Source organism: Chrysemys picta, chromosome 20 (assembly GCF_011386835.1).
Source record: "Chrysemys picta bellii isolate R12L10 chromosome 20, ASM1138683v2, whole genome shotgun sequence".
NCBI classification, from domain to species: Eukaryota; Metazoa; Chordata; order Testudines; family Emydidae; genus Chrysemys; species Chrysemys picta.
The window spans coordinates 20,193,658-20,213,866 of record NC_088810.1 but is presented as its reverse complement, the minus strand read 5'-3'; the positions used below and the strand labels follow the sequence as shown (position 1 = coordinate 20,213,866).

The 20,209-nt window shown below is 47.3% G+C and overlaps 1 protein-coding gene across 1 annotated transcript; it reads right to left on the bottom strand.

Annotated features, from left to right (window-relative positions):
- Positions 1-2,330: 2,330 nt before the first annotated feature.
- Positions 2,331-19,763, bottom strand: CCT3 (chaperonin containing TCP1 subunit 3). Its single transcript, XM_005280710.5, is given in 15 exon segments — positions 2,331-2,712; positions 3,590-3,721; positions 4,413-4,543; positions 4,546-4,657; positions 5,695-5,875; positions 6,154-6,235; positions 6,954-7,086; positions 7,520-7,669; positions 9,221-9,407; positions 9,884-10,001; positions 11,137-11,233; positions 13,302-13,364; positions 13,462-13,512; positions 15,292-15,353; positions 19,486-19,763. Coding segments are annotated over 15 exon segments (1,635 nt in total). The 5' UTR covers positions 19,517-19,763; the 3' UTR covers positions 2,331-2,607.
- Between the last annotated feature and the right edge of the window lie 446 nt (positions 19,764-20,209).

Sequence of the window (20,209 nt, the reverse complement as noted above, 5' to 3'; positions counted from 1 at the left end):
AACAGGTTGACACACTAAACATGGTAGCTAAGGAAGCACAGACTCCCTCAGGTTGCCTGAAATTGAGTAAACCGTTCAACGAGCATTAAATACACAAACACACACACACACACACACACACACCCAGGAAATACACCTCCTACGGATTTGAAAATCATTTCAGAGACCCTGTAAATTGTGGGTAACGAGGAGAGGGCACAGATCACAGCCATGGCATGGCCCCATAGCACAGGGAGCGTGTCAGGATGTGGTTCAAGGGGAGCAGTGAAGCCTAGCACATGCAGTTCCGAAGCTGGTGTGATACACATGCATGGATTGCGAGCATGGAATTCTTACTCCCTGCCTGTGAAGTGCTGTTCCCTTAAAATACCCTTGGAGGATTTCAGAGCACATTACAGGGAATATATTAAGCCTCAGAATCTCTACCACAATGGAAGTATTACCCCCTGGAGAAACTGAGGCACAGAAAAGTGAAGGGACTTACCACAGGTCACAAGTCTGTGGTAGAGTTGGGAATAGAACCCAGCAGCCCTGATTTCAGGATCCCTTTGCTCTAAAATGCAAACCATACCCCCGGGCCTCTACATTGGTGGATTTACATCAGTGTCACGCAAGCAGAAACCTGAGTTTTTTTCAAATAAAAGCTCCAACCTAAGGTGGCTATTTGAAGTTTCAGGTACTAGACATCAACTTTCAGAGGGATAGCGGTGTTAGTGCGTATCAGCAAAAACAACGAGGAGTCCCTGTGGCACCTTAGAGACTAACACATTTATTTGGGCCTAAGCAATTATATAATTTTCATATAGCCCACAAAAGCTTATGCCCAAATCAATCTGTTAGTCTCGAAGGTGCCACAAGGACTCCTCATTTATACCACAGATGGCAGGTAATTAATTCCCCTTGGACAAATCCATTTTCGTGCAAGTGGGAGAAGGGAGCTCCCAAATCTTGAACAGCCCCACCTCCAGCATTCAGACAAGGCAGACTTAAATCTACCAACTAGCCCCAGCCCTATTTCAGTAGCCAAGCTTTGGTGCTCCCGTGCAGGGTCAACGGGCAGAATGATCTCTCAGTTCAAAGACGTGCAGCTCAGGGCACCACTCAAACCCAAAGTCTCAGGGAATGAAGTGATAGGCGAGTGGAAGCCGATGGGGCAGAATTCTTCCTTACCGGCTTTTGGACCTGCACCGTGAAGTTACTTACGCCACGGGAGCCAAAGGAGGACAAATCTAAATACGTTCAAGGTATCAAAGTATTCAGTTAAACCATCGTAACGCTGCCCTATAATGACACCCTGAAGGAACAGTCTTGACTATAGTTAATGCAGAGGGTCACTGCAGGGCAGAGTTAAGGTTATTTGAGCGTCTTTACCATAAGATGTTCATATTTAAGTTTAACCAATTTCCTAGGTTTATAATACTTGCCTTTGGGCTAATTATGACATCCCTGTGAGGTCCTTTACCCTGATACTTATCCTCAGCCCTAACTCCATTCGAACAGAATTTTTTTTTGTGGGGGTGGGGGGAAGAGAAGATATATTTCCAGGTTCACGGGGAGTTAGAAACCCAATTCCCATTAAATTAAGACCGTGGGCATCCAAATCCTAACCTTAAGATTTTACATTTTATTTAGTGCCAGTGAAAGATGCCAGCCTACTAAGATTAGTGGCCAGTCCCACCAAGAAACAGAAGGTCTACCCCTCAGATGAGGGAGGGGGCACAGGACTTAATCAAATATGAGGGAACTGACAGTCTGGGAGATGGAACCAACTGAGAATGGCAGGAGCAACTCAAGTTTCCTGCCCTCCCCTGATGAACCTCAGCCCTGGAGAGCACAGATTTCAGTCTGCCTGGCCAGCTCTGAATTGCCAGCACAGCAGCCATGGTCACTGGTGGTTTTGAAATAGACATGATGCCCTCGGTGCTGCTCGTAAAGACCATATATATTAGTCCCTCTTTCAGACCCCTTTTGGGGTGGTCGAGGGGGACACAATAGGCATTAAAGCCCCCAAACCTCAGGGATCCCCCAAAGCCCGTCCAAGTTTTGCTTTTCCTCCACTCCCCATAGGGGATTTATCCCTTTATTAGGACAGCACTGGCATGGCTGCAATCATGGTTGCTAGTAACGGAAAGTCTTAAGAAACAGCACAGTGGGATATTCCAGTGGACCAGCGCATTAGGAAGGATTTCATGCTAAGGGACGAGACGCTGGATTTCTGAAAGAGGCCTGCCGGAGACCAGTTGTCCCCACTCTGGAAATGGCTAACCGAACACCCCACCTCGCAGCTCCAGGCTAGCGAGTCACGTTAGATATAGACACAAGGGACCGAACAGAAGTGACACGTTTTATTGTTGAAGCAAACAGCAGAAGTTACACAGTATATACTTAAATTAAGTGTCAGTATCTCCAACCAGGAGAGACACACACGTGACAGCAGCCCGTTCCCCACAGTCATGGACCGTCCCTCCCACCCACTGACTTCAGACAAATTAATACTCAATACTCAGACTGTGTCCAGGCCCAAGCCCAGGCAGAGGAGATGCAGCGGTAATTTTGTTAGGCTGTTTCCATACTGTAGTTCAAGGCGCATGGTTCCTCAATCTCCTCTTACTCCTGGGCTGCATCTGGAGCTCCGGTCGATCTGCTTTGATCACCACCCTTTTTCTTATGCCCCGAAACGATGTCATCGATACGGAGAAGGAGGACGGCAGTCTGGGGAGAAAAATCCCAGGGCCGGGTCAGGGAGAGGACGTGCTGCACCTTGCTGAGGTAGCCAGCTTTCGCTTAGGGCTTGCACGCACCGTATTCCCACCAATTTAACGAATTTGATTCTTAAACCAATTTGAAGTGGTGTAAAACAACCTGTGCTCAATCCTGGGGGGACCCCACTGAATGCTGCTCTGAATTACTGCAATGCCTGCTTTTAAATCCGATCAGCAGCCTGTGCTTTCAGCTCTTGGTAGTTTGTACATTTGTATCACAGAAGAACAACAGTCAACCCAAGCACACATACTTCAATCCTGTTGAGTCCCAAAGGACTTCACACCTTACCGCAATGCGGCCACCGCTGCGGTGGAACGTGGTAGCTGCTTTAACAGCAAACGGCAACACGACGTGGTGGGAAGTACTGAAAATATTGAATCCTAGTGTAACTAGGTGGAAGGCATTTAGACCCACTGGAACTTGGCTGGGAGACAAAGCTGATAGGGAAAATGTTTAAAATTTTCTGGTGATGTGCAGGAAGGGAGAGTAACTGGTTTAATCTACCACACACCACCAGTCTACTGAATGTTCAAATCTTAATCTGTGGGGAAGAGAGGAAAGGGTCGTTTGATCAAACCAATCAGTTAACCATGGTGCAGTACACACAGTCCTACCAACGGGATCCCAGAGGTATGTTTTTTGACCTGGATTTCTCTGAGACTGTGGCAACACCCAGCCATAGATAGCACGGGCCACAATATCTACCGACCTTGTAGGTATGGAGACACCGTGGCAATTTCTTCCCTTCCCGCACACCATTTCCTGCTCTAGACACTCAAGCACAGAAGGTCAGTGACACACAATCACTCATCAGTTGCTTCCTTACCTCCACAGCTGTCTTGTAGGTCTGTAATTTGACAGCTAAAGGCTCCCAGATCCCCAGGTCCTTCATGTCCACTAAGGCTCCAGTCTCGCCGTTTACTCCCCAAGTCTGACTGCCTTCCTGAGTGTGTTTTGCCTGTAATAAATTAGTAATAAGGTCTCAAACCAACCCATCTTTCTGAAGGAAATCTGAAACACCGATTCATTCATTCAGTCAGTCTTCTATGCAAATAGCAAGGAATCATTATGATTTTAAACATGTGTAAGTTTTAAAGGGACAGCCGTTTTATTTATATGGAGAACCGCACTGAAACTGCACTAAACACTAACTAGATTTAGAGTCATCAACCAAAGACAAATTAACTCACCCGCTTTGTTAGTAAGATCTGAGACTAAGTGTAAATAAAACTAAACATTTATTTCTAAATCTTCTATGTCATTTGCTTAATTTTGGCCTATTCACTGAGTTTAGACTAGTCAGTTTAACTTTCAGGTTCTCATGCACTAGCCAACGCTGCAATATCTGGGTACAAACACTGCAGAGAAATGCAAAATCATCTTCCATTGATTTAACGAACACAACTTGGAGATGGTGTCTGCGTGTATTAGGTTTTGTAAAAACCTGTTACAAAGCTTAAATCTAGGTCTCCAACGATCTGACATGCTACCACTACCAAACGATCTGTCATGCTATTTCTACTCACACAACTAGCTAGGATTTCCAAGATGAAAATATATTTTATAGCTGACAAAGAGAGGCTGATAGTAACTAGCTCTTTGGAGAAGTTTTTCCTGCCAGCTAGAATCCCATGGACTATACCCCTTACTCTTAGTGAGGTCAGCAGGCGGATGGTACTGGCTCCACAGTTCTGAATCAGTGTCCTTGGAATGACTTCCAGAGCCTGGGCGACCGCACGGTAGGGCCACTGCTCCACTCCTGTCATGACTTTAGACTTTCTGTCAACGCGTGAGAAACAGCCATCTCTGCAGCGCCCCCTCCTGGCACCAGCTGAGGATCTACTAGGACATTACGACACACCTGCATGGCATCCTGGAGGTTGCGTTCCACCTCCTGCGAAAAAAGAAAAAGGCAAAGATGTGATAGATTTGCAGGTTTGCTTATTTAAAGCACAACAGCAGCATGACAGAGGCTACAGAGCAGTCAGGACCATAGAATAAGGCTAATATTAAAATCGGCACCAATATGACATGGGTCCTATTTACAGGAAAAGTCAATATTGCTTCAAGTTCTCATCTGAGGCAGCAAGGTTTGCAGGTTTAAGCATGAGATTAGGCACCAGCAGATCTGTGTTCTACTCCCAAATCTGGAGCCACTAAGTTAGTTCAGTATGTCTTAGATAAGTCAGGTGACCATTATGGGCCTCATTTTACTTCTCTGCCAGATTTGGGGTCAGGAAGGAATTTTCACTCCGATCAGACTGGCATGAATGCACCTTGGGGGGTGGGAGGGTTCCTTCCTCTGCAGCATGGGGAGTGTTGGGTTCACTTGGGCATACTTCACCTATGCAATTCGCTGCCATTGCAGTGCCCTTGGGCATTGGTGGCAACTTGTTCTCTCCTTATGCCACACATCTTTTTTGCCTTCTGAGCACTGAAATGCTTTAGTCTAAGTTTTTGGGCTCAATACAGGGTGAAATTCAATGACCTGTGATATACAGGAAGTGAGACTAGATGATCTAAATGGTTCCTTCTGGCCTTAAACTCTATGAAACGATTTTAACATAAAAGATATATTTGAAAAGTGTTTTAACATCCTACACAGAAGAAGGGGTCATAGGTGAAGTGCTATTAAAGGCCACACAGATGTCCACTGGTCAATTGTTTACTCTGGGAAATATAGATTTTGCTTTTCCTATGCAGTGTTTAAGGCTGGAATTCCTTGTAAACCATCAGCTCTCCCATTTTTCCAAACCATGTCACAATTTGGAGAGATCTGCTAGCAGTAAATCTTGTCACACAAGATGGCTCTGCATTGCAATGGAATGCTGCTAGCAATTAGAAAGATGCCATGATGATGAATTCGTAAGCGTCTTTCCAGGGAACTCTGCCTCCTGGCATCAAGGGAAGGTCTATCATGCCATAACTTACTGCTAGGATTTCCTTGCTGGCTCCACGCAGCATGATAGTGCAGGCCTTGGGGTCTTTGCAATCTGTGATGAAGGTGAAATACTCATCTCCTATTTTCTTAACTTCAAAAAGCCTGGCTCCAGTCCCCACGTCCTCGTCACGCAGCTCGTCGGTGCGGCTCACAATGCGAGCTCCACAGGCCCTGCCACAAAGGAACAAAACAGAAATCCTTCGCTGTGGTTTGGATTGCAGTAGAGTGGAGAGGCCCTATATGATCAGGGTCCCACTCTGCTGGGTGCGGTACAAAGACCTAAATGTCCAAACTAGTTTGTAAGCGGAAGTGCAATACACGAATAAGTGAGAGCTGGGGGTAACAGTGGGAGTCCTGTTGAAATCAACAGTGCTATGCATATATGTAAATACTATTCAACGCGAGTGAGGGCTGCGCAATGTGGCTCTCAACAATGAAGGTCTGTTCACCTGGAGATTCTGTTGTTGTCTGTTTTCCTCACCCTGCGGATAGCTGTAATGTTGGCTCTGATCAGGTAGTGCTGGGCCAAGTCTGAAACCAAGTTTGCACAGAAGTTATTTTACACAGATGAGTCACCACGAAGACTGAGTTTCTACAGCTGATGATACACAGGTTTGGTTTAAGGTTTATCACCACTCTGGAAACCTGCACCAAGGATTATGGAAAGAAAAGAACCTAGTGCTCAATACTTCTCCTAAACCAACAGCAAAGAAAAATGTTCCAGTGCTGCTTGGATAAAACTATATTAGACATTCCAGACCCAGCTCCTCTATATTCTGCTAGGTTCTTGTTCTCAATAGTGTTAAATACATTACCAAACCATGGGTCAAACCCTGAGAAAAGTTAAGCATCCACTGGAATCACAGGGGTCAGCCATCAGCTTAAAATAAATCATACAGACTACGCATCCTACTGGATAAATATAGCAACATCTGACTGACTAACCAGTGGAATCGCAAGCTTCCCAATAAGCATGTGTACGGGGGGGAGGTTGGTAGTTACCCTAAACAAGCTACACGTCCAGAGAAATTAACAAGTTGGAGATTTATCTTTTACCCACCCACCCTGGCTGTCTACAGAGTGAGAGGTTCTTTAACACTCCATAAATCTAAGAGTCTGCTTTAATATTTGCTCTCTGAAAGGCAATATTCAGAACTTGTTACCACTCTCTCACTTAACACTAAAGGATCATGTTGAAACACAACTACGGTTATATTTGTCCATCACTACACTCAATCATATACATTACCAGAGATTCCTTTCTCTGTGATGATGAGATCCGGTTTGACCCTTATCAGGTCCTCACAGATTTGCTGAATGTATTCTTCCTCCATTTGCAGGATGCGTGCAAAGTCTTCCTCACGGGTAATTTCAATATCAGTCTGCATAGAAAGAGGTTTAAGGGGCTTAGTCTCTTTCTCCAGGGTTTTAACATAAATGCAATGCATGTCCCTTAGCTAAAACAATCATACTCCATTTTTCTTGTCCGTTCAACTGGGCAAAGACAGACTGAACAGAGAAGAGGTGAAAGGAATCAGTAGTACCCAATGAAAAGCCGTTGAGCCGATGAGTAAGCCTTGGTGTAATGTCTTTCCATTAGTGTTAGCACCAGAGTGTTTCACTGTTAATTAGGATGGGGAAGTGTTTCTACCTATATTTTACTCATACTTGGCGCTATGCAAGTCTTGAGCTGCAACAAACCCTCAAGAAGCAGAAGAAAACATTCAAAACGCCTTACCCATTATAGCATTGTTGGCTCTTTTCACTAGCATCATACAAAGACCTGCAGACGTCTTTACACAAGAACTGCCTTACCTGGCTCTCTCCTTTCTTGTACTCCAGCGAACAGTCCAGAAGCACAATGCGTGGATTCTTGATATAGCGACGCATCCTTGGGTGAGTTACGTCTTTGTTCACCATGATTCCACGCAAGACACAAGAGTCTTCGATTATGCCACCTGGAATCTGACAGACACATGCAGGGCATAGGTGAGAGTTATCGAAGCAAATGAGAAGACAAGTAACTCTCCAGATGACTGGGAAACCGATACAAATTTGGCAGATTTTAATCTCTAGCAAGGATTTATTTTTAAAACTACAGCAAACAAACCAGTTTATACTTAAGGAGGAATTAGTTGCCTCTAACAAATCGTAAGGCCCTTTAGAAGGCTGGGGAGAGATTCCCAAAGGTATTCAGACACCTAATAGGTTCCTACAATTTACAAAAGCACCTACACAGATTGGGAACCGGACTCCCATTGATTCTCTATGGGAGTTAGGCACTGAACCTCCCCAGGTGCTTTCGTAAATCCCCCCCCCCCCCCCCCCCCAGGATCCTAAATATTGGCGTAATGCTCGCTCCACTTGTCCTTAAGTTTTAGCCCTATTTCTTCACCATTCCTTTTGCACACTTTATGTTTGACGCACTGGCTTATTACCCCTTTTGCAATCCCACAGCATTCTTGGAACCAACGCGTGGCTTCTAGTTTTGATTGTTGTCCTTTTCCACTATACAGTATAACAGGCTAAGTTTCCACACTTGGATGCCTAATTTTAGACATCCACTTTTGAAAACTGAATTCCAAAATAAGACTTCTCCTTTTCCAATAGTACCTTTCAAACACATTAGCATCACTAGTCTCCTCTGAAGTAGTTATCCCCATCATACAGATCAGTAAACGGAGGCACAAAGTGGTCATGTGACCTGCCCCAGGCCACACAACTCAGTGGCACAGCCAGGAGGAGAACACAGGCACCCCAATGCTCTAACCACTAGAGGATCAGTCTCCTCTCTATAAGGCTGAATACGGGCTCCAATGTCTTTATTTTTAAGAATTACTTTATAAGAGCACAAGCCTATAAGCGCATGAGCAGAATGGAAAGCTCTCAGAAGTCTATCCCATGAAAATGTGTGTCTGTGCTTTGGAAATCAAATGAATGGGCTTAAAACTGTACTTAGTTTCAGTATTGAAAACAGAATGTGCACTCTGTCTTAACTACTTATGACTTGTTCCGGTCATGGTAGACCATACTAGGGGAATTATTGCAAACTGGCCTAAACTGTTAGTACCTGAGAAGACACAGAAGGGACTACTTACATTCCATTATTTGTTATACTTTCTTGGAAGTCTGAAAAATCAGATATTCCCCTCTCCCATCAATATTACTTTTTTTCCAATCTGGCAAACCTGGTTTCTAAAACCTTGACATTAATTCCTTCCCCAACTCCATTCCCTTCATTGTGCCACAGCATCAAAGAAGATAGCACAAAGTAGAATATATAAGGACTGAGTTCCTGTTGACTTAGCAGCAGCAGAATACAAAACCTTTCCCACAAGGTCCTACATTAATATTATTTAGTATTTATATTATTATAGTGTGTAGTAGCCCCAGTAATGGAAGGGACCCCATTAAGGTAGATGCTGTACACACAGAGCATACATTGTAGCTTCAGAAAATTGCTCTGCCATTAGCGAGAGAGATACAGAAACGAGCGAGGGTCCAAAGCATACTTACCTTTTCTACTTTTGCATAATTCTTGATGTCAATTTCCTTTCTGCCATTTTCCTCAAACTCCACAGTCTTGACAGCATCAAGAGCAATGCCGCAGGCCAAGTCAGACCAGTGGCTTATTGCCTTGGTGTTTATAGCACTCTTTATTATATTCAGCATCATCTCTTTGTTGTTCACGTCAACTGGAGTGCTAGAGCAAAGAACAAACAGCACACGGGATATTACTCACAGTACAGAAGGAAAAGATTTAGTAAATAACCCAGTCCAGCTCTCTGAAATTGCAAGACTATTCCCTATAGGGAGTGATCTTCCCCACACTGAAAGATGGTTAAAGATCAGACATGCTTAGCAATTAATCAAAATTACTGTGGGTCTGCTCAGAGACAATAGCCCGGAGGTACCGCCATTCAAATATCTATTCAATGTACTATGAGAATTAACAGAGTGAAACACAGAAATACACATCTATAACATCCTCCCTTCCAAATAGACCCATGAGAACTAGGTTTACTTTATCACCGTTGACACTTGCTAACTTGTGTGGCTATACAAACTGGTTTCTGGACCTCCCTCTGAGTTACACTTTGCTGGGCTGAATCACCAGAGTGTCATCTTTACCCAGAATTGCAGAGAGAAATAACTCCAAACCCAAACAGCATTGCTCACCTGATTTTGTTCAGACTGCTGATCATGTCATCCAGAGCTTTACGATATGCACCAATGATCACAGTTGGATGCATCTGCTGTTCTAGGAAGTGCTCGGCAACAGCCAACATCTCTCCAGCTAAACAAAAAACAAAGACAAGTTAGTGGGAACTGATGGCACATCAAATAAGGGACACCTAAAGCATCTGCTACCTATTCTAGGAGCCTTGTAATCACCAACACATCTCTTCTATATTTAATCATGATCATTTGCTTAAACTAGAATATAAACTCTTGAGGGCAGGGAATTGTCTTCAGCTAAAGAAGACCAATGGCAACGAGTCTCAGAGCCCAGGTCAACTGACTCAGGCTTGTGGGGCTTGCGCTGTGGGATGAAAAATAGCGGTGTAGACATCTAGGCTCAGGCCGGAGCCCGGCCTCTGAAACCTGGTGGGAGGGGAGGGTCTCAGAGCCCAGGGCTTCAGTGTAAGCCCTGCAGCGCGAGCCCGGGGGAGGGATAGCTCAGTGTTTTGAGCATTGGCTTGCTAAACCCAGGGTTGCGAGTTCAATGCTTGAGGGGGCCATTCGGGGATTGGTCCTGCTTTGAGCAGGGGGTTGGACTAGATCACCTCCAGAGGTCCCTTCCAACTCTGATGTTCTATGACTCAGTTGACCTGGGCTCAGACTCACTGCCATGTCGCCCCCCCCGCCGTGCAGACATACCTTTACTTGTACGTAAATGGCCTAGCTCATTTTGGTGACAAAAACCCATCATATTTACGCTTTCCCTAGCATAAAACTGTTAAGGGATGCTCTGAGCATTCTCCCTGCATCCCCATCAGCAAATGTGAGGCGTGGGTTCCTTAGCAGGAGACTCTCACAAACTCAGCGTGCAAGAGGAAAGAAAATGTCAAGTGACTGCAATGCTTGGAGGCATATTGGGGGGGAGGAGAGAGAAGGAGGTGCCCCTTAGATAGTAACTCCCCAGGGCCAAGTCACAGAAAATCGGTACACAAAAGCAAAATGCTTAGCCCTTAGCCATCCATCAATCCACAGGGCAAGTTGTCCAAAGTTTCCACTTTGCTTGCCAAAGACAGAAGCCAGGCTTAGACAAAGTGGCTCATAATTAATCTGAGTCAGCATTTGTCAATATCACACAAATAGAAGAGCATCAATGTGAATGTTAAAATGAATATCGCTTTGCCATAGATGTATTAATCAAAACACAACAAACTTTAGCTGCAATCCCTCCTTGGTTCAAAGCATATCCTCACCGAGGATAATTACAGATGTGGTCCCATCTCCAACCTCTTCATCCTGAGTACGGCTGATCTCGATCATGGATTTTGCAGCTGGGTGCTGGACCTGAATCTGCAGGGAAGAAAACAAAATGGAACACTTGGTCTAGAATGCAAGGTACTTGTTCACATTTAGCGGGAATGGAAAATTTCAAGTGAGTTGCGAGCGCGGAAAGGGGTTTCACCCCATCTTGGCAAAGAATTTTCTTCCCAATACTAAGGCAGAAGATAAAATGTTATTTATGTCACATCTCCAGCAGATTTTTAGGCACTAGGAATATTCTTGAGATTTAAAAAATATTTGTGTGGAAAGACAGCAATGGTTGGTGTCTCTCTCTCTTTCTGAAGGCCTCAGTTGGTGAAAGCCAGTAGCCAATGATGCATGCAACAAACAATTATAACAATAAATTAATGTGGAAGTTACACCAGCCTTGCAAAACCATTATGAAAATGTATTACCCCAAGTGCAAAATAAATTTGTGTTAAGCAAGGATAATGAAAATCAACTAGTGATATTTTACTCATCCCAAGCAAATAGACCAATAGAATTGTGTAAGTTGAATTACCCTACAATACACATTTTCCTTTTCAATTAGAACAGAGGTGTCATCCGTAAAACTGTCAGTTATCAGTATTTAATAGGAATTATACAAATTGTAAGTGTTCCAGGCCAGGGACCTTGCCTCTAACATGTCAGTAAAACACCTACCACTATTGGCACTACATAAATTAGTGTCACAATGACACAAAGACAAAATTCAGACAATGAGGCAAATTCTACTCTTGGGGGCATATGTGCACTTACAATTGGTAATTTTGAGGTTAAATTCTCGTAACTCCTCTGTCACATAAGACTCTTCCTCAGACCAGAGAAAGGAAGTGAATTAAATATGAACCTTCTTATCCTCAATTTCTGTCAAATTCACTGGGCAAAACTGATCTCAGAGTCCAGCTCTTCTTGTACAAAGCTCCATTTGCAATAATCCCACTTCAAGCTTCTAATTCCATGGGCTTCTGGGAGGGAAGGTCTTTGTACAGCCACAGAGATTTCACTTGGCAACTTTTAGCCGTCCACTGAGAGGTTGCTACTAACCAGCAGTCGCTAAGAAGACTGAGCACTGGGACATGCCTTCATTGGCAGTAGCACCACAAACCTGCCTGTAGACAGTGTTTGGCACATCCCTGCGCTTCCTTCCAGGGCTGCAGCCCTGCAAACCTGCTTTCTAGGGCTGCAGCTGGGGAAGGAAGCACTGGGGCTGCACAGTACCTGATGTCAGAGCTTGATGCAGCCTGGAGAGAGCAGGGAGAGGTACCATTCAGCCCCACAGGGCCCCAGTGCTCTCACTCCCCTTGGAAAGCTCCGACTTCTGGGCAGCAGGCCCCCTCTCCACTGCTGACCTGCCCACAGCCCAGGTTGTGCACATCCAAGCACTTCTATCCCTGGCTGCAGTCCTGCAAATCTGCCAGCAGCTAGGCTTTCCACATGGAGTGGGGGTGCCAGGGGCCCTCCTGGCAAAAAAAGTTACCAATAAATGCCAAGCCTAGACCAATTAACACTGTCGTCAATTGGACAATATTGGTTTTAGGTAAAACTTTTTTTATTACAGGACAGTTGTTAAGCAGAATCTACTGTATAAGGATTTTACCGAGTTGTGGGCTTGGTTTGGGGTTTGTTTTTTGCCACCAACATATTTTTGTATAAATATTTCTCATTCGTTAGCTCTATTGAAACTTACCCTCTCGGCCAACCACAGTAAAAGAGAAACGATGTAATGGGATCTGAATTTCAAATTGACAACATTTATTGTGTTTTTAATTTAAGACAACGAAATATTTATCAGCTGCAAGGTAACAAACTCCAGAGGCAAATCTGTGCAAGTTACGTATGCATATACCCTGAAACACATTTATGTGCCAAGAATGAAGCTACAAGTGGTTCTGTTAAGAGAAAATTAGTAGCAACAGGAACTCAACAAGTTCACTGTCCATCCTCTGTCTGGGTTGGGAGGATACATACTACATAAGGGCTAGATATGATTATTTTCTAGAGTTGTCCAAATCACTGCAAATGTACGTGGGCAACGCAATGTGGAAATCCCTGAGTATCTGCTTAAGAAAAGGTATCAAAACTGAAGACTCACTTCTCTAAGAATAGCATTACCATCATTGGTCATCACAATTCCGCCCATTGGATCCAGGAGCATCTACATGAGAGAAGAGAAACAGCATTTAGATGGCTCTTTAAGACACACAGCATTTCTAGGCAGAGTCTAGTGCAAGGACTACAACAAAAGCTCTTACCTTCATCATAGCTCTTGGTCCCAAACATGTTCGGATAACGTCAGCAATGGTCTAAAATGAAAGAAAAACGAGATGATGCAGGAGTTGTTCATAACTAATGTATGTTCTGCCTTTTTTTTTTTTAAAGCAAAGCTCATGAGGAGGGGAAGAGAAAATATCAAGTGATAAGCTACTAAGCTGAATGTTACAGTTTTTATACCAAAAAGTGATCTATGTTTAATATTTAGAGTGTGGGTGAGAGAAAAATTCACTCCTAGTATGTACTGCCTCAGTTCATTAACCTCTTACTACCAGACCTCTTTGCCACTAAGCATGAACTTTGTGTGTTAAAACTCAGTGACAATATATTCTAACTGACAGCATCAAGAGTTAAACATGAACAGGAAAGGTCTGAAACTCCGATTTCTAATATAACTATAATAGTACGAGCTAGGCAACATTTGACGTATACGTAGTAAGGAAAGCATATATAGAAATGGCACACACTTTCGTTTAAAGCCAGCTAGCGAGCTGGACAAAACTGTTGTCCTGCTCATGCATGATTTAATATTGTGATATTAATTGCTGAAAAAATGTAAGCAATCCTGAGGGTAAGAAGGCACTACCCATAGATATGCTGATAGATAACGGTCCCTTGTGAAAAGTAAACACCTTCCCCCAAAACATCCAGAATTAGCCAGAGTCAGGGGTAAGATAATGAACTAGGTGGACCCTTGGCTATGAAGGTTGCTTCTTTGTGTATCGCCCCATGAAATGTTTCAATACATACATGCAATTAGTCAGTACTGAGGTAGCTACATACCAATATACTAGAGTTTGATGGTACAGAGCGCCTTTTATATACCAGTTACCAGTTCAAAACTCTTTACAAAGAAATAGATAGGACATAAATAGCCATATATTATTACCTAGATGTCACACATGAGGTTATGAATTCCTAGGCACACTGTGCACGTTGCTATAAGGATTGGGTGTGTGGTTTCTACTTTTGAACTGCATGTAAATAACACTGAAGAACTGAACTGATTCAGACTTTGTCTAACGTTTCAATTTTTGCCCTGCACTCTAAAATATGAGGCTGCCCATTCTGACCCTAAACTGTCTCCCTTTAATCCCTTGGGTCCAGCAGTCAGGGTTTCATTACCACCACATTCAGTGCTTCAAAATTCTAAATGGGCTTGAATAATCCCTCCAAACTACACAGAAAATGCAGACCTTGTAATTAAGATAAGTGACCCAATGATTTTACAGTTCCTTGGATGCAGCAAGACTAAGATTTAATTAGGCATGACAATACCGCTTAAAGGTTAAAACAACAGCTGCCTCTATTCAGAGACCAGGCACAATATTTTAAAGTAATCATCTGCTCAGACATCACCCCAAACTACTTGCTAAACAAGGGGTCAAGGTTCAGATTTATGCAGAATTCTGGATTAAAGTTTAATTTTTCTTCTACCCTTTTTTTTTTTTTACTGTCATCACTAGCATAAAAAGTTGTTCTATTCAATTGCACCTGTTATTTTAGCAGCTCAGTGGTTTGAACATTGGCCTGCTAAACCCAGGGTTGTGAGTTCAATCCTTGAGGGAGCCACTTAGGGATCTGGGGCAAAAATCAGTACTTGGCCCTGCTAGTGAAGGCAGGGGGCTGGACTCGATGACCTTTCAAGGTCCTTTCCAGCTCTGTGAGCTAGGTATATCTTCATTTCAGATTTGTAAAGAAATATCAACAAGTGGACTATAGGGAAGCCAAAGGACCTGCTAAAAATGTTCTAAGTTCATTATGCTTTGGATTTCTAGTTTGCAAACGTACTTGGTAGCATAAAACAGTACCTTAGCTGCACTGATGTTTCCAATCTGAACCTTCCTTCCAGACTCACGTTTTGTATTCTGACCTACGGCATGCAGAAAACAAAAAATAGCAACAGCATGAATATAACTGATCTTGTGAGCTCTCAATGGGAAATCCAATGTTGAGGAGGCAATACCGACAACATATCAATGATGCAATCTTACTCATGTGCACGTGAATTATGGAGCCATGCATTTAAATAAGAGAGTACCTAAGAGGTACAGCCACCAGAATAAAATTATGCCAACTTCCCTTCTTAATTTCAAAGAAGGATATTAAAAAATAGCAACATTAAAGATTTCTAAGGTGGTCTCCATTATTTAAGTCTCATGAGTAGAAACTATGTTACCAAATAAGGCACTATACAAGATGTCTTGACTTGTCACCAAAAGAGGGCCAATAGTACTGAAGATTCAAGCAAGTCAATATTCCTGAGAATATACTATAAAATTGCTACATAGTAACTTTATGGTACTCTAAAAAAATTATTGTTTTAAGGATTTTTTCTCCAGCATCATAATAGGTAGAATAACATTATAAATGTTAAATTTCCATATTGCACCTCAATGACCCATAACCTGCCATACATAAAACAGTGTGTATTGATTATACCCATAACTTAGACTAACACCCATATTAGGTGATCTCCTGTCACAAGGGTCTGCCCCAAAGAAACCCCACCCATATTAAATGTGATGTCATTTCTTTATTGCAAGCCCAGCTTGGATAAGCAAGATATCCTTTTGTGGGGAAGGGGAGAAAACAAAACTGGAGTGAAATAACCGGAAGGGAGGAGTGAAAACTCCCGCCCCCAATATTGGGAGGGACTCCAAAAACAGAAATAAACTCAATACAGGAGGGCTACAAAAGAAGACCCCCAAAGTGCGGGGGGATTTATTAATGTGAGAAGGGAACCCAAATAGGAAGAAATGCCAATGTAAAGGACTACAAAGGGTTAGGGAGACCCCAAGGTGGGAGGGGAATATAGGAGGTACCTAATACAGGACAGACCAAAATGGGAGAGCACCACCAATCTGGTGGGACACACATGAGAAGAGAGAGGCTGTAAAACAAGAAGGGGGAACCTAAATGGGTGGGGAATATGTAGGGGATAACCCAAAGGTTGGAAGATAAATGTGGGAGGTTACCCAACATACAGGAGGAACAATGGAGACCCAAATGGGAAGAAACCCCAATAAGAGGCAGTGACCCCAATGAGAGTGGTACTTGGTAGGGAAGGGGAAGGGGCTCAATGTGTGTGTGTTGGGGATGGGGGGGGCGAGGCAAACAATATGAGGGAAGACCAGAGGAAACCCGAGTGGCCCAGGTGACAGAGAATGACATGCGAGGTGATGGGGGAAGGCAGGGGGGAGCTGTATGGATCGGGGGGAGCAGGGGGGCGCTGTATGGAGGAGATGACTCAGGAAAGATGATGGATGGTGGGGATGGGCCCAAGAGGGGCACGAGAAGGAAATGGGGAGCAAGGGGGAGCTGTATGGATCGGGGGAGCAGGGGGGAGCTGTATGGATCAGGGGGAGCAGGGGGGAGCTGTATGGAGGGGATGACTCAGGGAAGATGATGGATGGTGGGGATGGGCCCAAGGAGGGCATGAGGAGGAAATGGGGGGCAGGGGGGGCTGTATGGATGGGGGATGAGTAGGGGGGAGCTGTATGGATCAGGGGAGAGCAGGGGGTAGCTGTATGGAGGGGATGACTCAGGGAAGATGATGGATGGTGGGGATGGGCCCAAGGGGGGCACGAGGAGGAAATGGGGAGCTGGGGGGAGCTGTATGGATGGGGGGGAGCAGGGGAGAGCTGTATGAAGGGGATGACTCAGGGAAGATGATGGATAGTGGGGATGGGCCCAAGGGGGGCACGAGGAGGAAATGGGGGGAGCAGGGGGGAGCTGTATGGATGGGGGGGAGCAGGGGGAGCTGTATGGATCGGGGGGGGGGAGCAGGGGGGAGCTGTATGGAGGGGATGACTCAGGGAAGATGATGGGGTGGGGATGGGCCCAAGGGGGGCACGAGGAGGAAATGGGGGGAGCAGGGGGAGCTGTATGGATGGGGGATGAGTAGGGGGGAGCTGTATGGATCAGGGGAGAGCAGGGGGGAGCTGTATGGAGGGGATGACTCAGGGAAGATAATGGATGGTGGGGATGGGCCCAAGGGGGGCACGAGGAGGAAATGGGGGGTAGGGGGGAGCTGTATGGATCGGGGGGGGGGAGCAGGGGGGAGCTGTATGGAGGGGATGACTCAGGGAAGATGATAGGGTGGGGATGGGCCCAAGGGGGGCACGAGGAGGAAATGGGGGGAGCAGGGGGGAGCTGTATGGATGGGGGGGAGCAGGGGGAGCTGTATGGATCGGGGGGGGAGCAGGGGGGAGCTGTATGGAGGGGATGACTCAGGGAAGATGATGAGGTGGGGATGGGCCCAAGGGGGGCACGAGGAGGAAATGGGGGGAGCAGGGGGGAGCTGTATGGATGGGGGGGAGCAGGGGGAGCTGTATGGATCGGGGGGGGGGAGCAGGGGGGAGCTGTATGGATGGGGATGACTCAGGGAAGATAATGGATGGTGGGGATGGGCCCAAGGGGGGCACGAGGAGGAAATGGGGGGCTGGGGGAGCTGTATGGATCGGGGGGAGGAGCAGGGGGGAGCTGTATGGATCGGGGGGGGAGCAGGGGGGAGCTGTATGGATCGGGGGGGGAGCAGGGGGGAGCTGTATGGATCGGGGGGGGAGCAGGGGGGAGCTGTATGGATCAGGGGAGAGCAGGGGGGAGCTGTATGGAGGGGATGACTCAGGGAAGATGATGGATGGTGGGGATGGGCCCAAGGGGGGCACGAGGAGGAAATGGGGGGAGCAAGGGGGAGCTGTATGGATGGGGGGGAGCAGGGGGAGCTGTATGGATCGGGGGGGGAGCAGGGGGGAGCTGTATGGATGGGGATGACTCAGGGAAGATGATGGATGGTGGGGATGGGCCCAAGGGGGGCACGAGGAGGAAATGGGGGGATCAAGGGGGAGCTGTATGGATGGGGGGGAGCAGGGGGAGCTGTATGGATCGGGGGGGGGCAGGGGGGAGCTGTATGGATGGGGGGGCAGGGGGGAGCTGTATGGATCGGGGGGAGCAGGGGGGAGCTGTATGGATCAGGGGGAGCTGTATGGATGGGGGGGCAGGGGGAGCTGTATGGATCAGGGGGAGCAGGGGGGAGCTGTATGGAGGGGATGACTCAGGGAAGATAATGGATGGTGGGGATGGGCCCAAGGGGGGCACGAGGAGGAAATGGAGAGCAGGGGGGAGCTGTATGGATCGGGGGGAGGAGTAGGGGGGAGCTGTATGGATCGGGGGGAGCAGGGGGGAGCTGTATGGAGGGGATGACTCAGGAAAGATGATGGATGGTGGGGATGGGCCCAAGGGGGGCACGAGGAGGAAATGGGGGGAGCAGGGGGGAGCTGTATGGATCGGGGGGGGGGGGGAGCTGTATGGAGGGGATGACTCAGGGAAGATGATGGATGGTGGGGATGGGCCCAAGGGGGGCATGAGGAGGAAATGGAGAGCAGGGGGGGAGCTGTATGGATGGGGGGAGCAAGGGGGAGCTGTATGGATCGGGGGGGAGCAGGGGGGGAGCTGTATGGATCGGGGGGGAGCAGGGGGGGAGCTGTATGGAGGGGATGACTCAGGGGAGATGATGGATGGTGGGGATGGGCCCAAGGGGGGCACGAGGAGGAAATGAGGGGCAGGGGGGAGCTGTATGGATCGGGGGAGAGCAGGGGGGAGCTGTATGGATGGGGGGAGCAAGGGGGAGCTGTATGGATCGGGGGGAGGAGCAGGGGGGAGCTGTATGGAGGGGATGACTCAGGGAAGATGATGGATGGTGGGGATGGGCCCAAGGGGGGCACGAGGAGGAAATGGGGGGGCTGGGGGAGCCATGAGAAGGGGGAGGGGGGTTATGGGAGACCCGGGGGGGGGGGCTGCGGGGCGCGATGAGAACCTGGTAGGAAGGACCCAGGCGGGAGGGGCCCAGGGAGAAGGTGCGGGGGGGGGGGTTACGGGAGACCCCAATGGGGGCGGGGGGAGGGGGACGTTTCCAGGAGGCCCCTGGGTGGGGGAGGGGCGGGAGACCCCGGTGTCGGGGAGACACAATCGGGGGCGCGGCGCGGCCCCCCCTTCACACTCACTGAGCACGAGTACGGGGCGTTGGCCCATCATCCTGGCGGCGACGCGGAGCAGAGGACCAGGCCCGGAACCTTCTGGAGACAGACACACTACGAACAACGCCGCTTCACCGCGCCGCGTGACACCCTACCCCGCCCGCCGCCGCGTCCACCAATCGCCGCTCGAGCCGAACGCCCGGCACCCAATAGGCATACAGGACCTCACGTATAGGACCCGCCCCCCACTTCACCACAAGCTCGGTTGAGCGGTGACTCCCAGCGCGCGGGGCCTCGATTGGAACTGCCACCGTTGGGAGGGGACAGGGAATACTGCGCATGCGCCTCAAAAAAACCGGGAGTCCGCGTCTGCGCGATTATTCGGACGGGGTGATTTCACACATGCGCAGTGCCCAGGGTCGTGGTGAGGCGCATGCGTACAAGCTCCGAGCAGCGGTTGGATAGACAGAGAAGGGGAACCGGTCCGGCGGCCTTCCGGGCTGCGTCCGTCGCGCTCGGGTTTCGGCCGCGCCGGCTGTGGAGGCGAGTGGGGAGGAGAGCAGAGGCCGTTAAACAGCTGGCTCTCGCCCTGTGGAGGACCCTAGGAGTCGTAGTCTCTTCCACCGAAGCATGCTGGGAATTGTAGTTCTACCCAGCGGCTCCCTCACACTGGGGCATCATGGGAGTTGTAGTCTTGCTCCCGAAGCATGATGGGAGCTGTAGGCCTTACCAGGTGTTTCATGGGAGTTGT